Source organism: Rhincodon typus, chromosome 21 (assembly GCF_021869965.1).
Source record: "Rhincodon typus isolate 14 chromosome 21, sRhiTyp1.1, whole genome shotgun sequence".
Taxonomy (NCBI): Eukaryota; Metazoa; Chordata; class Chondrichthyes; order Orectolobiformes; family Rhincodontidae; genus Rhincodon; species Rhincodon typus.
In genome coordinates, this window is record NC_063352.1 from 33,700,389 (window position 1) to 33,722,572 (window position 22,184).

Here is a 22,184-nt window from a genome sequence, read left to right on the forward strand (position 1 = left end):
CTGTTCCTGTCCAGTGCGCACAGCCTGGGAACTGTTCCTGTCCAGTGCGCACAGCGTGGGAACTGTTCCTGTCCAGTGTGCACAGCACCGCTCTGTCCATTGTATGGGGCATCACAGAATATGGTAAGGTTGTTTAACATTGAACCAATAGCTCAAAATTATCGCTAAGTGTGAGGAGAAAAGTTAGGAAATAATTATTTTCTTACAGAATTTTTGGAAGAAGAACCAGAAATTTACTTTAGTATGTGGCTGAATGTGGGCACATTGCATCTTGCAATCGATAATTAGATTAGTAGCACAATCAGAAGGTACAGTGGACTGGAACAAGAAAAGGAGTGGGATTGGCTTTGGATGGCTGTGCAAAGAATCAAAACACACACGTCAGGCCTAATGACCTCCTATTGTGCAGTAATTTCTGTTCCGATATTTGGATCAGGAATACCAGCTAACCAGTCAGGATCTGAAGACTTTGCTACCCCAGGACGGATTCCACCCAGTTATTCATTTCCTTTGTTCCCAGCAGGTTTTGTATTTCTGTAAATGTGCTACAAGCTTATTCATGCCCTAGGGAAATGTTACCCAATGTCTGAGTATATTTTGGCCCAGACTATTGTTATTACTGAAGGGTATGTCGTGCCTACATTCCTAAGGTACACCTGCTTACCATATCTGCCCAGAAAAAGCTCTGAATGATGGCTTTGTGCTTTGTAGCCAAACTCTGTTTGAAAAGCACTTGCACAAAATCAGCCTTTTTTGCTTTGTGCGCTGCAGCTTTGCTGATTTCTCCATATTTAAAGTGATAGCCAGCTTCCAAGATTTTCAAATATTTCTTTCTGTAGTGGAGGGTGAGTGATATCAGAGCAGTGGGTTGAAAATTTTACAATTAGTGTATCAAACATCTTGAGGGAAGGTACAGCATTTGTTAGATACAAAGCAAATTTCTCTCTAAATTGTCCTCTCAAACACTCTCACAGTAGGTACAGCGCAGATTAGACACAGGTGAATGTACCCTCTACATAGTCCCATTAAACACTCACAGGGTATTATAGCATAGATTAGATACAAAGTAAAGCTTCTTGACACTTTCCCATCAACCCCCAGGACAAGTACAGCACAGCTTAGCTATAGTGTGAATCTCTCTGAGCTATATCTCATCAATAGAACAACTTTGAAGAATGTACAAGGGATAAGAAAGAAACGCAGTAGAGACAGGTGGGACTGGGGGAATCTTAACTAATCAGCAAGAGAAAAGTAGGCAAGCAGAATTGGAAAATGAACCAGTGTTATTAAGCTTGTTTATAAACAAATCCATTTGTTTCTTTCGTTTGTCCTCAGACAGTGGAAGGACAGAGAAGATGGATTTAAGCTATCACTCAGTCATGGGGGAAATGAAAATCGATCACTTGTCCTGCTAGCTAATCCTGGCACAGTCCCTTAGCTTTGGTAGCAGAGAGAGGTCTAATGGAACTTACTGTAGACAATAACATGGTAAGGGATTGCCCAGCTAGTTATTTGGCAAATTTGCAATGCCTGAAATTCAAGGAGCAGAGGTACACATTGTATCAAGAGAAATAGCAGGAACAGAAGACAATGAAAGTTCTGCTGTGGATAAGGGCTTCAAAACAACATATTATGGACTAATTGGGTAAATCAAGTTCAGCGTTTTGAGGTGATCAGATGGAAAAGGTTAGGTAGGTGGGCTTTAAAGGGTAAAGAGGAAGCAAATTAGAGAAGAATTTATTCCAACACCAGATGCAGAAACAAGTATAACTGGAGAAAGGATAGGCAATGACCAGTGATCAAGAGAAAGGGGATATACAGTTCAAAAACTAATTTTGGGCAGTTATAAATTTTAACATGAATAATTGATTCCTATCTAATGCTAAATATAAAATGTAAGCGTTATTATCAGAATGTCAATGAACTAAAGATTGCCAATCTGGATAGTATGTTCTTTATATATTCAGCAGGATTTAGCAGCTGGAAAGGTGGTCTGAGGGATACAGTAAGGACATGATGGCGATTGGTATGGGATGAGAAGGTAGAGTAAGTGGTAAATAATGCCTGTGGTGGTATGCAGAAGGTTTGGATAAATTCACCTCTTCAAGTAATTGGTGAATAGTGAATGATATTTACAATCTTTCAGTCTAGAGAACAGAGACAAGTCATGAAGAAAAGTGAGCAGAAAGATGTTCTATTACTCTCATTGCTTGAATTGAACAGGCTAACAGGATTTTTGGGATGTAGAGTGAACAATATTACTGAGGCCCAGCCTGCAAGTGATGGATTTCTCATAACTCAAGGACACCGAGAAAAGCAAGCTATAGCATGTGATGTTCTGGAATTATTCCCACAGCCCTATCTAAAATTATAATCAGTCACAATTTACAACCATGAAAAATGCAGCTTTGAAGAAACAGCTTGCAGCTCACAATTCTGAGAATGTTTGTTTTGAATTTAAAATTCTCTGAATTTGTCACTTCAAAAAGCAAATTTGCTTGATAGGGGGGGAGAGGAGAATTATTCTTGGAAACAAATATCTGCTTTGGTCACTGTGACACATGGTCCACAGAGATTTGCACTTTCTAGCCACAGGAATAGTTCAGTCCTGGGATCTGACTGTGCCACAAAATGATCGCAAGCAAATTATTATCAAATACACAAGCTGGTATGCTGTTGGGTGATGTAAATGTTACACAGAAAAATAAAGCATGACTATGGATTAAAAATATAACAACAGGACCCGAAACATGTATCCACAACCTGATGTTCTGTTCCTCACACATCACAGACTATTGTAAATCATAAAACTAATCATGGGTCAAATGTTTAGCCCACATCCTCCAGGTATGCTGATCAGATATATTGACAGACTGTGGATAGAATAGCAATCAGCTGCTGAGCTCAAGCAGAAGTACAGTTCTGAGGATTTAAGGAAGAGGCTGTTCACATTTACTGAGGGTACTCCAGGAGCCTGGATTTTTGGACGGAGTCACAAGTCACAGGTTGGAGCTCTACAACGCCGTCCCCAAACCTCTGATCTACATTTCCTGCAATGCAGGACAGTACAGAATCATGGAAGATGTGATCAGCCAAAGTATTATTTTCAGTTACTTCACATTCCCTCACCATTTTTTGAAGGGAGGCCCCCGTTGGGGCACAGCTCTGTTCCATGATTGCCAATAGCTTTGACTTCCTTTGGAGTGTGTTTGTTTAAATGTTGATATCACCACAAGTATTTGCGCTCACCTGTTGTAAACCACACTTGTATTTCTCAGTTTAACTTCTCTCAAGCCTAAGAAATATTTGAATAGATTAGAGTTCAGGCTTCTGTGCTTACTATACTTTTACACCAGTTCCATTCTGAATGCCTACCACAGTAAATTTTGTGGGACATCAGAGAATGGAAAGTGGTATGGAATAAGTGCACAGTCAGAAGTTTAATATTATGTAAAATGAGATATCAAAACCTTGGGCTTGAATTTTATTTCCCACCATTTTTGGATGCAGGTCTCTTAATGTGTGATCTGCCCATGATCCTGCTGAGGCAAGTGACATGCAAACTTCTTAGTGCCTTCTTAGTTGCCTGATTCTAGAGAATCCAGCAGCAGTTGGGGCAAACACATGTCCCGGCAATTCAGCCCCGCACAGAGGCAGCCCATTCTAGTAAAGACACTCTGAGCCTCTTGACAGCTGTCTGCCTCTCATAAAGCAGTCTGCCCCTCTTAAGTGGAACATCAATCATGAGAATTAGATGCTGCTGACTGCCAGTACTGTAAGGGGTTACAAATTGAAGTTCACTAAGTGGAGCATCAGGGAAGGAATAGGGCTGTAAGTTTCCATGGTGTTGGTGATGGAGGCCAGCAACTTGAGAGATCACATGCCTCACTGCAGAAGAGAACCTTGAAGACCATCTTTCAAAGGGAATGAGAGGGATGACCAGGGAGGCCAACTTCCTGACTTTGGCCCTGAGGACCTGGCAATGGTGCAGAAAGTTTAACTGCCTAACATAAGTGATTGATGTCAATGGACGCAACTTCAAAGGATTATATACCACCATCATTCACCTATCAACCTTCCTTGGCACTCAGGACTCATCCTTAACATCCAGATCTGCCTTTCACCCTCAAAGACCCACCAATGCTAATCATGTCAAACCCATCACTCACTGCCCACAGCTTTTCATCCATACCGCCCAATCCAGTACTGGACAATTGCTGAAATTCTGCCCTCACTTTTGCAGAACAAGGTGGCACACAGCAGAAGGGAATAGATCAGACTCAACTGGATCCTGAGATCCGTAATTCTGCAAACAACTGGGGCAGCTACGAGAGAACCATTTGCAACTCGTGTCCCTGCGAAAATTATGGACAATGGCTTAATGCCCCTTCACAAATCCCACTGCGCCCTGATTGTGCTATTTGGGATGAAGTCCAAGCTGCTGATGGTGTTACCATTTTGTTTAGTACCCACCCTCCTTTCTAGAGGGGTAGCATACCCAGGTGACAGAAACAGCATCACTTAATCTGATCCTCACAGTCACCAGCTCAGATATGTTCAAACTTCAAAGGGCAGAGTATTTTTTTCATTCTTGACATGTGAGCACCACTGGCAAGGCCAACATTTATTGTCCATCCCGACTGGCCAATGAACTGAATAGCTCATTAGGTCATTCCAGACAGCAATTAAGAGTCAAACATATTACTGTGAGTCTGGATTTGCATGTAGGCAAACTGAATAAGGATGACACATTTCTTTCCTAAAAGGATATGAGAGAGCCAGATTTTTTAAGCAATTCATTAATGATTATTAATGACCAGTATTCTACTCCAATTTTTATTTTATTAATTAATTGAATTTTAATTACTTCAGTTACACTGATAGGATTTGAACTCATGTCGCTGGAGCATAAGTCCATGCTTATGAATTATTGGTCTCGTAATTCTGCACACATGTGACCAGCCCTTTGTAGAGTTAGGATCAACACACATGGTAAGGGACATGTGAACTGCAGCCAAGTCAGGCGGAAAGATTAATTTTTGTGTCGGCTTATTGCAGGGTGAGGCTGCACAGCAAAACTGCTGCTAGAGGTCCAGATGAAGTCTTTGATAGAGTGGCATCTAAGGAAACACATAGAGATACTGGGTGCATTGGCCAGTGTACCTCCTGTCATTGTCAAGAGGCATGAAGGAACCTGACTACAACTTGACACATGGCTTGGGAAGGACAAATAGTGCATCATTTCTACTGTGGAAGTGACAGCCAAGTACATTAGGGGCCCTGAGATTCATGCTTGATGCCCTGTAGTTCAGATATTTGGTACCACAGCTGCAAAGACGAGTGTTCAAATGGTTGAGGTTGTTGACTTGTTCGCTGAGCTGACTTGTTTTCATTCAGACAAACCTTTGCAAAAATCTTAAACATTCCAAGGGTTTTTTCACAGGCTCACAATAGTCCAGGCACCTGTGCTCCAACAGATTACTCGGATTGCTGAGGAACCACTCCAAGGCATTGACAGTGACTCCATGGAACACAAAGAGGTTGTTCTCTCTCAGGATGATACCATTTGTACTCTCTCTCAGCTAGCCAGCACAGATCGCTACCACCCCAGGGTGAGATGGTGCAGTCCAAAGCCAGGCTGAAAGTTCTTCAAGGTCATCTGTAATCTCTCCCACTGAGAGTCAGCAGCCTTCCCCCCTGCCTCCCCCCTCAACCAGCTCCACACCCTCAGTCATGCTGCAGCCACTAAGTAGTACTGCATAGAATCACTGGGTCAGACAAAAGTACCACAAGACAGTCACTAAGGGAATGTACAAGGATGACGAGTTCATTATTGTTTGTTGAAATTGATGTGTTATTGGATAAAAATGTTGTGACTCTCTGGAGTTTAGAAGAACAAGAGATGATCTCATAGGATCATACAATATTCTGAAAGAGCTTCACAAGCTCCACACTGGAAGGTTGCTCCCCCTGGCTGGGGAGTTCAGAATACCATGTGGTTGAGGTGGGGTGGTTGTTAGGGTTTATAGAGAATGGGTGCACAGTTGATGGCTGACCACTTAGGACTGAGATGAAGATAAATTTCTTCACTCAAAAGGTTTTGCATCTAAAGTTTTGGCAAAGATCCATAGCTCGGGTTGTGGGTGAGGTTGTTGACTTGCTCGCCGAGCTGGCTGGTTTTTGATCAGACGTTTCGTCACCATGCTAGGTGACATCATCAGTGAAGCCTCCGATGAAGCGATGTTGTTTTACTCCACTTGGAATTTATACTATCCAGTCTGTTCTGGTGAGTAATGTCATTTCCGGTTTTGATCTGTATGGTTTTGTATATGGGGTCCAATTCTATATGTTTGTTGATTGCATTATGGGTGGAGAACCATGCCTTTAGGAATTCCCGTGTGTGTCTACGTTTGGCTTGGGCGACTATGGTTACCATGTCCTAGTTAAATTGATGGCCTTCATTGTCTGAGTGTGCCGATATTTGCATCTTTAGAAGTGTCTACCTCATACAATTGTGGATGCTCCACAATTGAATATTTTTAAGGCTAAGATGGAGATGAAGGTTAGTAATATCAGTGAATTAGCCAGAGGGCCCAGCTAATGCTCTGGGGGTTCAAATTCCACCATGGCCATTACTAGAATTTAATTTTTTTTTATTCACTCATGGGACATGGGCGTTGCTGACTGGCCAGCATTTATTGCCCATCCCTAGTTGCTCTTGAGGAGGTGGTGATGAGCAGCTGCAGTCCCTGTGCTGTAGGTTGACCCACAAGTGCCCTGGGGAGCAAATTCTGCCATCCTCACCTGTTCCAGCCTACACACCAAAAGAAATGTGGTTGATTCTGAAATGGCCTTGTAAGCCATTCAAATCAATGGCAATCAGGGATAGGCCACAAATGTCAGTATAGATTAGGCTGTTAGCAATAAGTACAACCATATTTGGTCAATGTATTTGTCTCATAACTACCCTCAAATGGCTCCAACAAGATACTCAGTTATTAAGTAATTAGAGATGGGCAAAAAATGCTGGCCTTGCCAGTGATGCCCACATCCCCTGACAGAATGAATTAAAAAGCACAAATAATATCGAGCAACTCACCACAACACTCTAAAAATACACCATATTAATTCCACAGACTCTGTAATTGCAGAGGTCAGTCAAAAGGACTTGAGCTTCAAGCTGGACACATATCAATTGAAGCAGCACTCGTGGTGTGTGTGGGGGGGTGGGGAATGGTCACCTGCTGAACATGTGAGAGGGATAGATTCTCATGAATGCATCAAATACCTTCGCCACCACTGTTCCCAGCATGCAACTCTATCCAGGCCACTTTAGAAACTGACACAAATGCAGAGCGTGTCACGTCTGAGTTTGAGCCTTCCATAGCAACAGCACCCAGCAGCACTAAGTAACCCAAATGCACAGTCCTTAACCTCATGATAAATGATTTGAAAATAAAAAAGATCGTGTCAGAGTTGAGACAAGGAATATTGAGCTGTGATTGAGAGAGTCACCCTGTGGCCGATATGTGAAGTGACTAAATTATCACTTGAAAATCTCCTCAACGAAGAACCCAAACACAGTGAGTCCAATTCTCAAATTGACAAGTTAACAAGTTGAATTCGGCAAATCCAATCATCTACTTCTCACAAAGCAATAAGGGTTGGGCAATAAATGCTGGCTTTGCCTATGCCTAGTCTAGCTAATAGAACGTTGTGTTTCATTGTGAGAGGAATTGAATGCAAGAATAGGGTGGTTATGCTTCAGTTATACAGGGCATTGATGAAACCACATCTGGAATAGAGTCATAGAGTCATACAGCATAGAAGCAGACCCTTCAGCCCACCATATCTATGCCAACCAACAAATACCAAACTACACTAATCCCTTTTACCTGCACTTGGTCCATAGCCCTACTATGCCCTGGCATTTTAAGTGCTCATCCAGATGCTTCTTACATGTTGTGAGAGTACCTGCCTCCACCAGCCCCTCAGGTAGCACATTCCATATTTCTACCTCCCTCTCGGTGAAAGTTCTTTTTTTCAGATCATCGCTAAACCACTTGTCACCTTAAATTTATGTCCTCTAGCGTACTGTGCATAGTACTGGTCACTATACTTATGAAAGGATGCTAATGTGTTGGAAGCAGTTCCGAAAAGGTTACTAATCTAATTCCTGGCATAAGCAGACTGCCTTATCAGGAAAAACTTGACAGGCTAGGCTTGTATCCTCGGGAGTTTAGAGGAGTCAGAGGTGACTTAATCGGAACATATAAAACCCTGTGGGGACTTGACTGGCTGGATGTCAAAAGGATGTTTCCTTTTGTGGGAGAATCTAGAACTAGGGGTCATAGTTTAAAAATAAGAGGTCGCCCATTTAAGACAGAGATAAGGAAAAACAAACTCTCTCAGAGGGTTGTTAGATCTTTGAAATTCTCTTCTTCAAAGGATGGTGGAGGCAGAATCTTTAAATATTTTTAAGACAGCAGTGGAGAGATTTTTGATTCACAAAGGGATGAAAGATTTTCAGGGATATGCAGGAATGTAGAGTTGAGGTTACTATCAGATCAGCCATGATCTTACTGAATGGTGGAGCAGGCACAAAGTGCTGAATAGTCTACTCTTGTTCCTTGTTCGTACATTCATTTAACATTCATATTCAATGAATAATAAGTAAAAAGCTCAATGAATTTGAGAGAGAAAGTATGTTGCCTTGAAGGTTCTATGATTGAGACTCAATGTACTAGGGAACTTCTTAATGACACCATCATGCATTTAAGCAAAATGTTTCTATAATAGAGTCACTGACTATTTCTAAGCCAGCAATGTCATCACATTGATTGGAAAGAAGGTAGAACGTGAAAGAAAAGGTCAAAATGTATAAAAGAACAGTATAAGTGAATAAGAGATAACAAAGACAGGAATCATGAGAGAAAGTTAATTTGGACAGAGAGAATGAGGAAATGATGGCATTAAGGAAGAGGAAAAGGAGTGAGAGCAAAAACAGCTTTAAATATCCAAATGTCATGCAACAGATTAAATAGACTTTGACACTCCATTTGTGCTCAACAACTAAACACTGTATAAAACAATTTCTGATGTCCATCACCACTCTGTCATTCAGGGCAGAACCAAAATCCTTCATCATATTAAAACCTCAATTAAATATTTGCTACGTCATTGCTCTGGTAGAAGTAGTCTCAGTATCTGTTTCCTCCTTACACATTGCAGCATCACATTGCTGGTATCACTCTAATGAGGCTATAATTTATACTCTGGTCTTCAAAATTTTCCTACAATTGGGTCTAATATTGCCCACAGAATCTAAGGGGAGGGGAGAGGTAAAATATTGAGGCAGAGAGTAACAATCAGAAAATGAGAGGTAAAGAGATAGAGATATAGATGACATGGATGAGAGGACAGGTTTGAGATTGAGAGCTGGAAAGAATGAGAAGAGACAGTGAAAGGCAGAAGAAAGGGAGACACAGAGAAGGAAAGCAAGAGTGTAATAGAAAACATAATGAAGTGTTAGTTCCACATGGGGCACCACTGACAAGTGAACCAAAATACTATTGTCCAACTATTTATAATTTGCATAATTTATTCAGGTGAAGGACTGGGGTTAATTTGCACCCTGCCAAGAATTGCCTGAGTCACAGTTCCAAAAACAGCATATTTTAATACTTTGTCTGAGCTATGTCTCTGGCTCACAGCCACCATAAACAGATGTAAAACTAAGAAGTTGAGAAGGAATCGGAGTAGATCAGTTGAAGAGTGCAGGAGCCCTTGCAAACACAAACACCCCTCGCTGCAATCTTAAGGCATATAAAAACACCAGGCTAGGGAGTCAGGCTCTGCAGTACCCTTGGTGCAAGCCACCCTGTGATGACCTGCATGCTGTCCCATGTTGGGTAAGGTACTTGTACTGGGTATTGTGGGTGGTATTGTGAGTGGAGATCAATTGAGACACAGAAAGAGGATTAGGATGTTTAGTCCTGCGTGCCTTTTTTAAAAATATTCATTCATGTGATGTAAACATAGTAGGGTTTTCTAAAATGCTTTTATAATTACATTAAGGCAGTCAGAATAAATGAATAATACTCAAATTATAGCTGTAAACTTTAATCACGTGGGACTTTCTTCATGTTCGGATAATACCAGGAGCATGTTTCTGTCAGAGGTGAACGAAAAGGTAATCAGAAGCAATGTGGGTTCCTTGAAAATTGATAAAATTGATATTTTGCATTAGTATTTACAATGCAGAACGAGGTCAGAGTTTCAGACATTTAAGGGAAACCATTAGCAAACCATAGACCAGGACTCCTAGAGGTTCAGGTACATAATTCTTTGAAAATTGCATCACAGGTAGACAGGGTGGTTAAGAAGGTATTTAGCACACTTGGCTTCATTGCTCAGACCATTGAGTATAGGAGTTGAGACGTCATTTTGAGGTTGTATTGGACTTTGGTGAAGCCACTTTTGGAGTACTGTGTACAGTTCTGGTCACCCTGCTATAGGAAGGATATTATTAAAATTGGAGAGGGTTCAGTAAAGATTTACCAGGATGTTGCTGGGACTGGAGGGTTTGAGTTATACAGAGAGCATGGATAGGCTGGGATTTTTTCACTGGAGCATCAGAGGCTAAGGGGTGACCTTATAGGGGTTCATAAAATTATGAGGGGCATAGATAAGGTGAATAGTAAATGTCTTTTCCCTAGGGTGGGGGCAGGGGGGGGGGGTGGAGTTCAAAACTAGAGGCATATTTTTAAGGTGAGATGAGAAAGAGAAAGATTTAAAAAGGACCTGGGTGGGGTGCAACATTTTCACACAGAGGGTGATTCGTATGCGGAATGAACTACCAGAGGAATTGATAGATGCAGGTACACTTACAATACTTAAAATACATTTGGATAGGTACATGAATAGGAAAGGTTTAGAGTATTATGGGCTAAATGCAGGCAGGAGGGACTAATTTAGTTTGGGAAACCTGGTCAGTGTGGATGAGTTGGACCAAAGGGTCTGTTTCCGTGCTGTATAACTATATGAGATTTAACAAATGCAAAACATTAGGAATGGAGCAATTAATGGTGCTAGAGGAAGACAAGTCCTCAGGACCAATTGGTTCCATACCTGGGATTTAAGCAAGGCGATAACACATTGAAGATGCTCTAACTTCCAAAGCTGTCTTTATTCAGGAACTTTATTTTTAGATCGGAAAATTGTGCAATTCACTCCACTACTTAAGAAAGACCTCAGAGGGGTCAGAGCAAAGATTTATGAAATTGACTCCTTGAATGAAAGAGTCATTCTTTCCTGTGAGAATCAATAAGTAATCCTTAGTAATACTCTCTGGAGTACTGAAGAATGAAAGGTGATCTCATTGAATCGTACAAGATTCCAAAGGGGTTTGACATGGTAGACACTGAAAAGTTGCTTCCTGTGAATAGACGGAGTGAGTGGGAAATTAAAATTGGGGCAGAAGCTAAGCCATGATCAGACTGAGCGATGGGTCAGCTCAAGGAGCTGTGCAGTCTACTCCTGCTCCTTTTTTTGACTGAGATACAATTCCTTGTGAGCTGGACCCTACTGATATACAATTCCTTGTGCGATAGTATCTACTACGTACTGACCAAGAGGCTCTCAAAGGTCAGATGAATGGCATCCCAATGACCTCAAATTTCGCCACTAACAATTTACAATTTGTTCCCTTTGATGGTTATTTAACGCTACTGCTTATTTAATTGAACATGCAATAACAGGGAAAAAAGAGACAGAAGTGCTGACCCTTTCTAGTATAGAGATAGTAGAAACTGCAGATGCTGGAGAATCTGAGATAACAATGTGTAGAGCTGGATGAACACAGCAGGCCAAGCAGCTTCAGAGGAGCAGGAAAGCTGACATTTCGGGCCTAGATCCTTCTTCAGAAATGGGGGAGGGGAAGGAGGTTCTGAAATAAATAGGGAGAGAGGGGGAGGTGGATAGAAGATGGATAGAGGAGAAGATAGGTGGAGAGGAGACAGACAGGTCAAAGAGGCGGGGATGGAGCCAGTAAAGGTGAGTGTAGGTGGGGAGTTAGGGAGGGGATAGGTCAGTCCACTGGTATCAATGTGGACTTCACAAGCTTCGAAATCTCCCCTCCCCCTACCACATCCCAAAACCAGCCCAGCTTGTCTCCGCCTCCCTAACCTGTCCTTCCTCCCTCCTATCCCCTCCTCCCACCTCAAGCCCCACCCCCATCTCCTACCTACTAGCCTCATCCCGCCCCCTTGACCTGTCCGTCCTCCCTGGACTGACCTATCCTCTCCCTGACTCCCCACCTACACTCACCTTTACTGGCTCCATTCCCGCCTCTTTGACCTGTCTGTCTCCTCTCCACCTATCTTCTCCTCTATCCATCTTCTATCCGCCTCCCCCTCTCTCTCTATTTATTTCAGAACCCCCTTCCCCTCCCCCATTTCTGAAGAAGGATCTAGGCCCGAAACGTCAGCTTTCCTGCTCCTCTGATGCTGCTTGGCCTGCTGTGTTCATCCAGCTCTGCACCTTGTTACCCCCTTTCTAGTATAGGTTCTTTATTTTTTGCAGAATCCCACTGGGATACAATTTCCTATGTATTGGGTCCTACTGGGATATAATTCAATGTCTTCTAGATCCTATTGGGATATAATTCCTTATGAACTGACTCCTACTGAGATACAATTTGTTGTATGTTGGTTTCTATTGGAATTTAATTCCCTGTCTACTCGCATATACATCCCTGTTAATGGTTTCTATTGGGATACAGTTTGTTCAGCCCGCTTTTGGTATACATCCCTGAGATACTGAACATTTTTGGGGTATAAATCCTGTCCTCTTCCTACAGTGAATCTGCATAGATTAACTATTTTGTTTTGATGAAGAGAACTGTTGAAACTGGCACTCAGAAATCCACACACACAAGAAATAGACACAAGGATTTGCTGAGAAGTACAATCTCTGACTGAATCTTCCCATCTTTCTCTCACAGTGATCAAGACCAATCCTACCTACTGCTGTCCAGTTTACAACAGCTTAGCCAGTGCTGCCCAGTGACAGAATAGATTCCTCCCTGAATAAAATCCTGCATAATGCTGGGGTGCAGTGTCCCAAGAAGCAGCAGCAGTTACTTGCTGGGATGTAGCTGCTGGACTCTTATACGGTGTCAATTAGTGAGGAAGATTTTTGATTATCTCTGGCATTCAGGTATGTTGTAACAAGATGTTCCTGCATCTACTTTTCAAGAATGGAGTCTTAATTACAAAACAATTTGCTCTAAAAATCATTTCTGCTCAATTTGCAAGTGAAGACTTTTCAGAGTCTTTCTTTCTTTCAGTCTACGCATAGCTCAGTCAAAAAGAAATGTGCAGATTGTTTGAAATGGTCCATCACTTAGGCCCAAATGCTGAGATCGTTGTGTCTGGTCTGTGCCAAAAACAGCACAAGCAATGCAGAAGGAAACTTCTGATTCATGGTGAATTCTCTGACATCCCATTCACAATACACTTCACAGGCCAATGGTATGCTTTGGGAAATTTTAATATGTTGTAGCGAGAAATGACCTAAAAATATCAGCAACTTCACTTCAATGAGTTCCCATAAATCATTCCAAGTGTGTGCGATTAAAAGTGGAGGAGTGGTTTCCAATTCCAGCAAAAAGCTCATCATTACACCGGCCATTCAGTACAAAGAATGTTTTGCATTCCTATGGCATTTATTACTAATTAGCCAATTAAATCTTTTTGAAGTGTATAAGTGATGGCAATGTTAGAATTGCAGCAGCCAGTTTGTGCACAGAAAGCTCCCATGAACAATAGTAAGATAAATGGCCTACTCATGAATAGGAAAGGAATCCGACCCTGAAATCTAGTGCAGGGATTGCAATGGGTTGTGATGTATGCACACCAACAGTGATATTTGGAAGGGAGTTCCTGGTTTTTGACCCAACACCTGGGAAGTAACAGCGAGAAAGTTCTTAGTCAGGATGGTCAGTGGCTTGGATGGGATCTTTCAAGTGGTGGTGTTCCCATGCATTTGCTAAGCTTGTCCTTCTAGGTGGTAGAATTTAGACCTTTGGAAGATGTTGTCAAAGGTCATTTGATGAATTGCTGTAATGCAATTTCTATATGAGACACACTGCTGTCATTGTGCATCATTTTAACATGATGGATGTGGTGCAAATCAAGCAGGCAGCTGTGTTCTGGAAGGTGTTGAGCTTCCTGCATGTAATTGGAACTGGACTTATCCAGGTAACTAGAGAGGATTCCATTACACACCTGACTTATGCCTTGTAGATGATGGACATGCTCTGGGAAGTCAGGTTGTAAATTCTTCACTGCAAAATTTGCAGCCTTTGTCCCGTTTTCGTAGGTGAAATTTTTTTTATGGCTGGTCCCATTCAGTTTCTAGTCAATAGTAAGTCCTAGGATGTTGATAGTGGGGCATTCAGTGATGGTAATGCTATTGAATGTCAAGGGGCGGTGGTTAGATTGTCTCTTATTAGAGATGGTCATTGCCTGGCATCTGTGTAGGGCAAATGTTACTTTGCCATTTTTCAACCCAAGCCGAGATAAGTGGTCAGCCTTTAGGACTGAATTGAGGAGAAATTTCTTCAGTCAAGAGGGTAATGAATCCTTAGGTTTCACTATCCCAAATGGTTATGGATGTTCCATCACTGAGCATAGTCTAGAACATTAGATTTCTGGACTCTGAGGGAATGAAAAGATATGGGAAACAGATAAGAAAATGAAGTTGAGATTGGGATCATCCAAGATCTTACAGAATTGCAGAGCAATTTTGAGGAACTGAGTAGCCTACTCTTGCTCCTATTTCTTACATATCTTAACTCTATCCATTTGCCTGTCTCTATTTTCTTCGATACCTTTTGTAGAAAATATATTTCAATCTCAGATTTTAAATTATTAATTCATTTGTGAGAATTCTACACATCTATCATCCTGAAGAGCTTCCTAATATCTCTGCCGAATGCCTTGGCTCTGAGGCCATGTCTCCTTCTTCTGGTCTCCTCACTCTCCAACAAGAAAAAAATAAATTATTTTTTACCGTATTGATTCCTTTCAAAAATCTAAAAATGTAATTCAAATCAATCCTAAACCTTCGATATCCCTAAGATTGCAGGTATACTTTATATAATCTATACTCATAGTCTAACTTTTTAAATTTAGTAACATTCTGATGAATCTGCCTTAATTCCTTCCAGAGTCAATATATTCTTGTTAAGAAAAAGGATGCTCAGAGCAGTAAACAATACTGTATGTGTAGTCTAGCCAATACTTTGTATAGCTGTGGCAAAAGGTCTTCCTCTTCATATTCTAGCCCTCCAGTCATAAATGTTAACGTCTCATGAGCCTTTTAGTTTATATTTTGTATATGACCAAAATATTTTTGTGATGGGCATCCTTGTATCCCTAAATATCTTTGAAATCCCTCAGTTTTTCACCATTTATAGAATAGTCAAATCTGTCCTTTTGTAACCCAAAATGGATGACTTCACACTTAATTGTTTTGAAATTCATCTGTCACAATTTCTTTGATTTATTAAATCTGTTGATGTCACTTTGTAACTTGCATGCTGGCATTTATACTAGTTAGCATGCCATCAAACAATATGTCATTGGAAAATGTTTATATTAGCCTCTTTATTGTGTTGACTAAGTAATTAACTTAGATCCTAATAGGACACCACTGGTTACTTATCATTGAATCAGTTTAATCATTAGCCTTCAATTTCACGTGTTTTAACTCATTTAATAGTCCCCTTTGTGAAAAATTTCAAAAGATCCAGTACATGATGTAAATTACATTTTCCTGTCTTTGGATTATTTAAATATGACTTTGCCGAATCCATTTGTCATCCTTGGCCAACATTTGCCTTGCCAAGTGTACAACTGCGCTCAAAATTATTCAAAATGTTTTCCCTGCAAATAATATTAAACCTGCTGGTCTTTAGTTTGAAGATTTGTCTTGATACTTTTTAACTGATGCAGTATTGTTAGCTACTTTTCAACTCCAAGGATTTTCTCTCCAGTTTAGCAAACTTTATCTTGTTCCTATCTATTAGAATTTGTGGGCACAAACAAGTTTGTAGCCATTTATCTGCTGTTATTGGCTGATATTTTCCTCTGCTATTCCTGGAATATATCCTTCCCAGGCACCCTTCCCTCCTTTTCCTGAGCTGTTCCCTGACATGTTCTCACTAACCTCACATTCAATGTTTATCTTGGCCACCATCATCACTGTTTTCATCTACTTTTGCTTACTTTGTAATTGGCTGAATTGTCCTACCATCAGGACCTTGCATGTTTTAAAAGCTTTTTTCCTTATCCCACTTTATATCCCCACTGAATCACATTGGCTTAAACATGTTTTGATTTCCAATTGTATTTTCAGCATCACCTCCTCAGATGTGTCAGAGGAATAGGAGAGGGTTATTCAGCCCCTTGAAGTCATTCCTAGGCTGAGCTGTATCTGGGCACACAATCCCCACACTGTCCCAGACAATAACAGTCCTTCACTATCCTGCACAGCAACAGACCCACACAGTACACAGCCCCACAAAATACACAGTCCCAAACAAACGCATGCAACATACAACCGCGCACAGGAGCTCTCCAGCACAGTGCACAATCCCCTACAGGTCATGGTCCCACAAAATGCCATGCTGTACTTTGTCCGACAGAGTACATAATTCAACATGGTGTACAGTCCCACAAAATGCCACACAGTACACAATCCCTTCAGTAGTGATCCAACACAATCCCACACAGTCTGCAGTCGCACATCATCCCATACAGTTACAATCCCACACCTTCACAAACAGTACTCAGTTCCACAAATACGCAGGGATACATAGGCCATGCAGTATTATGCTATACTACATTGTTTTACATAGTTCCACACAATGCACAAATTAGTAGCGCACTGTATCAATCAGTGTCACATGGTAGGTCAATATGCCACTTGTTAGTAATTGCTGGGACACGTGATGTTGTACAGTTCTCAGTGTGCCAAGGTTTTCCAATGTAACCACTTGTGCTGTTTCTCTTTTCTCTCTCACCCTGCTTTTCCGGATCTAGATGCAGATTACCTGCCTGTGGGTGGGAATTGAATGAACTTTTGCGCTGTTGCATACCAGCCTGTGCACTTGCTGCTCGCACTGGGGTTCCTTGAATTCCCTTTCTGCCTGTTATAGAAAGGCCTGATCAGCAGTTAGACCAGTATTGTAACCAATTGATTTTCTAATCAAAACAGTAAGACAGCAGTCATGTCAGCAGCACACGCTGACTCACACAAGGACCTGTTTACTCTCTCCTCTCTTCAGCTTTAACAAAACATTGTCACAGCTGGTGACTCTATGCCCTGAGCAAACAACTTTCTCCAGTCACATTTGATCGGTATTGTGTTAGACTAAAGCAAAGAGAATTGTTTGCAGCTACTCTGAAGTTCTGGTGTTGGGCTTGGCAACAGTTCAGCCTGTGGCTATAAAACAACTGCAAACAGTTGGTGTACTCAGTAACAGAACCACAAAATACCACACAGCACTATATAATAACATACAGAACTACGGTATAGAATGCATAACTACATAGTAACACACAGAATCATGCATTACACACTGAACCACTTAGGGAACCACACATTAATGTACAATAACACACAGAATGTCCGAGAAGCACGCAGTCAAATTAATAACCACACAATAATACACAGGAACACCAAGTACTACACAGAACAGGAAACTCCACAGTAACATACAGATGCAAGCAGAACCAAATAATAACACATAGCAAAACAAAGAACCAGGAGTTTGTCATACAGAACTGAAGAGAACCACACAAATAGGCACAGTGACACACAGATCAACATTGTAACCCACAGAACCATGCAGTAACACACTCCATCACACTGCAACTCAGTGAGCAGAAGTTTTTATTGCCCCATCAAAGGATTTCCATGTGGAGGAACCTATAAAATTCTGCAAGTCACTTCCACCTGCTCCTGACTGTAATTTTATGGGGGGAAGGGCAATGCCTATTCCATGCTTTCACATTACCAACCCCTTCCTCACCTGAGGGCCTTAAATTATGTCTTGTGTCCCACCTCACAGTAATTCTTTAGCTGGCAGGAGAAGTTAAGGGATGTGAGGGAAGCCCAGTAGATCACTTTGTCCAGGCCTCAGATGGAAATGTTCAGAGTGCTTCTATCACCAGTCCCCTTTCCAAATAGACTGGATAAAACCTCACCAACCAGGCTCTGCCACAAACCTTGACCCTAAATGCCCACTCTGGCCTCTCCTTCATGAACCCCACCTTGCTTTCCCCATCCTCCTTTTGCTGATGGTGCTGCTGGGACTACAGATACAGACTCCTTAGACAGCATAAGATCATGATTGCACGCAAACCTACTTCAACACTGCGTCAAATGTTATCAAAGACTAAAGACCCCATACTGACAGTAAACAGGGCTAATGTTATATATAGAATCCCATACAGCAAGTGCAATAAACATTGGACAAACAGGGAAGAAACCGATGACCAGGTACACAAACACACAGCTGGCATTAAAAAAACAGGACCAATATTCACTTGTCTCGATACACACAGACAATGAGGGCCATCAGTTTGACTGGGACAAAGTGACCATACTGAGACAAGCGAACAACAGACATACAAGGGAATTTCTGGAAGCCTGATTCTCAACAGGGGGCTCCATTAACAAACACATGGAAGTAGACCCCGAATACAAACTGCTGCCAAAAAACAGAATCGGAAGTGACAAGACTCATCACACCAGAGGATCTCATAAATTCGCAATGGAGCAGAACACCAACGCTTCGATTAGAAGTCGTACTGATGATGTTGCCTAAAAGGGTAACGAAATGTCTGTAACTCCACAGAACAACCGGCTCAGCGAGCAAACGAACAACCGCATCCACAAGCCGAGCTACAAATTTTTGCCAAGCTCTTTGAGGTGAGATTTCCTTTTAAGTAAGATGCAGAAGGCTCACCTCCAGCTAATTAATGCTGCTTGGAGCAAGAAATGACCGCAGGGAGCCACAATCAGGGGTAGGACAGGGAGCAGAAGTGGGATCCCACGTGAAACAATTTATGGGCTGAATTGTATGGGTGATGGTGTTACTTATCACATCTTAACGTGTTGAGCAGGAACTGCCAACACCCATAAAATTCTGCCGACAGAACCACACAGTAACAAAGCCACAGAGTAAAACAGTGAACAAAAGAGTCATGCAAAAAAAAACTAAACAGAAATACACAGAACAAACATGAAACTAAACAGTAACACAGAACCACAGAGTCAAACAGAGAGCCACACAGTGACATACAGATCAACTCAGTAACACACAGAACCACAGTGTAACATACTGTATCAGAATCATGCAGTAACATGATTCTCATCGAATCATGCAGTAACATGCAGTATCAGATAATAATGCATATAACCACACAGTATTAGATCATAACACATCGAACCATACAGTTTTAGAGAGTAACAGTTAGAACTGTGCAGTACCAGACAGTAGTACCAGACAGAACCACACAGTATCAGATAGTAACAGGCAGAATCTCATAGTAATACATAGTAACACACAAAATCACACAATTCTACGAAGTAACACACCCAACAGCAATATATAGTCACAGAATCCCACATGAAACCATCATTTCTCCTTTCTGTGCTCTATCAGTTGTTGCTGCCTCAGACGTTAGAATTCCCTTTATTCACCACCTTATCTCCATTTAAAGGAAGTCTCTTCATGCCAGTCTGCTATACAACTGCATCCATCTCCTTCTCACTCACCTGCAGGCTCCTCTGTGCTACTAGCCACCCACCGCGGAGATACAGTCGGGATCTCTGTGAAAACAAACATTGAGAGATGCTGTACTACACATAATAATAGGCAACATGAAGAAAATACAAAGAAAACTTACAATTTACTTAGATTCTTATTTTACATCTAATTCCTCATTTAGAGCTGACCTCAATAAGTAAGTACATACTATCATCCATGAGGTCTGAAACTTGGCTTGTGATCAAACTGGATTCGTGAGTGACAGGTCAGAGTGAGGGATGGAGCGAGTAATCAGAGTGAGGGATAGAGCGAGTAATCAGAGTGAGGGATGGAGTGAGGGGTCAAGAGTGAGGGGTCAGAGTGAGGGATGGAGCGAGTAATCAGAGTGAGGGATGGAGTGAGGGGTCAGAGTGAGGGATGGAGCAAGTAATCAGAGTGAGGGATGGAGTGAAGGGTCAGAGTGAGGGATGGAGTCAGTGGCCAGTGAAGGATAGTGTGAGTGGTCAGTGAGGGAGGGAATGAGTAGTCAGTGAGGGATGCAGTATTCATGAGAGTGAGGGATGGGGTGAGTGCTCAGTGAGGGATGGAGTGAGTGGTCAGAGTGACAGGTGAAGTGAGTAGTCAGTATGAGCGATGGAGCAAGTGGTCAGAGAGAGGGATGGAGCGAGTGGTCACTGAAGGAAGGAGTAAGTGGTCAGAGTGAGGGATGGAGTGATTGGTCAGTGACAAGTGGAGTGAGGTGTTAAACTGAAGGATGGAGCGAGCGATCAGTGAGGGATGGAATTTGTGGTCAGAATGACGGATGGTGAGAGAAGTCAGAATGAGGGATAGAGTGAGTGCTCAGAGTGAGGAGTGGAGTGAGTGGTCAGTGTGAGCGATAGAACGAGAGGCTAGAGTGAGGGATGGGGCAAATGGTTAGTGAGGGATGGAGTGAGTTGTCATAGTGAGACGTGGAGTGAGTGGACAGTGAGGCATGGAGTGAGTGGTCAGTGAGGGATGGAGTGAGTGATCAGTGAGGGATGGAGTCAGTGGTCAATGAAAGATGGCATGAGTGGTCAGAGTGAGGGATGGAGTGAGCGTCAAAACAGTGTGGCGCTGGAGGAACACAGCAGGTCAGGCAGTATCAGAGGAAGGGTCCTGACTCGAAACATCAGCTTTTTTGCTCCTCTCATGCCGCCCGGCCTGCTGTGTTCCTCCAGCTTCACACTGTGTTATCTCTGACTCCAGCGTCTGCAGTTCTCGCTATCTCTGGATGGAATGAGTGGTCAGTGAGGGATGGAGTGAGTGGTCAGTGAGGGTTTGAGTAAGTGGTCAGAATGAGGTAAGTGGTAAGTGAGGGACGCAGTGATTCATGAGATTGAGGGATGGAAGAAAAGGTCAGTGAGAAATGGAGCGAGCGCTCAGTGATAAACGGAGCGAGTAGTCAGAGTGAGCAGTCACAGTGAGGGATGGACTGAGAGCTCTGTTACGAATGGCATGAGTGGTCAGAATGAGGGGTGAAGCGAGTGGTAAATGAGGGATGGAGTGAGAGTTCAGAGTGACAGATGTGGAGAGTCATCAGAATGAGGGATGGAGCGAGTTGCCACAGTGAGTGATAGAATGTGAGAGAGAGGGATGGAGGAGAGGTCAGAATGAGGGATGGAGCGAGTGGTTGGTGAGGGATAGAGTGAGTGGTCAGAGTGAGGATTGAGTGAGTGCTCAGTGAGGAATGTAGCGATTCATGAGAGTGAGTGATGGAGTGAGTGGTTAGAGTGAGGGATCATGTGATTGGTCAGTGAGGGATGGAGGGACTCATGACAGTGAGGAACACAGTGAGTGGTCAATGAGGGAGGGAGTGAGTGGTCAGTGTCAGATAGTGCAAGTGGTCAAATTGAGGGATGGAGCAAGTGGTCAGTGAGGGATGGAGTAAGTGTTTAGAATGAGGGTTTGAGCAAATGGTCAGAGTGAGGGCTGGAGTGAGCTGTCAGAATGAGAGATGGAGTGAGTGGTCAGTGAGGGATGGAATGAGTGGCCAGAGTGAGGGATGGAGCAAGTGGTTGGTGAGGAATGGAGAGAATGGTTAGAGTGAGGGATTGTATGAGGGGTCAATGAGAGATGAAGCGAGAGTTCAGAGTGACAGATAGAGTGAGTGGTCCGAATGAGGGATGGAATGAGTGGTCAGTGAGGAATGCAGTGAATCATGAGAGTGAAGGATAGAGTGAGTGGTAAGAGGGGGTTGGCATGAGTGGTCAATGTTAGGGAGGGACTTAGTGGCCAGAGTGAGGGGTGGAGTCAGTGGTGAGAGTGATGGATGGAGTGAGTGGTAACAAATGCATGGAGTGAGTGGGCAGAGTGAGTGATA

The 22,184-nt window shown here is 42.4% G+C and overlaps 1 protein-coding gene across 2 annotated transcripts in view; it reads right to left on the reverse strand.

Moving 5' to 3' along the window:
• Positions 1-22,184, reverse strand: part of LOC109927111 (netrin-3-like) — a 175,588-nt gene that overhangs the window by 22,116 nt on the left and 131,288 nt on the right. For both annotated transcript variants that reach the window (XM_048609797.1, XM_048609796.1), the window contains one exon: positions 19,852-19,905. In XM_048609797.1, coding sequence (XP_048465754.1) covers positions 19,852-19,905 — 54 coding nt within the window. The remainder of the gene's footprint in view (positions 1-19,851; positions 19,906-22,184) is intronic.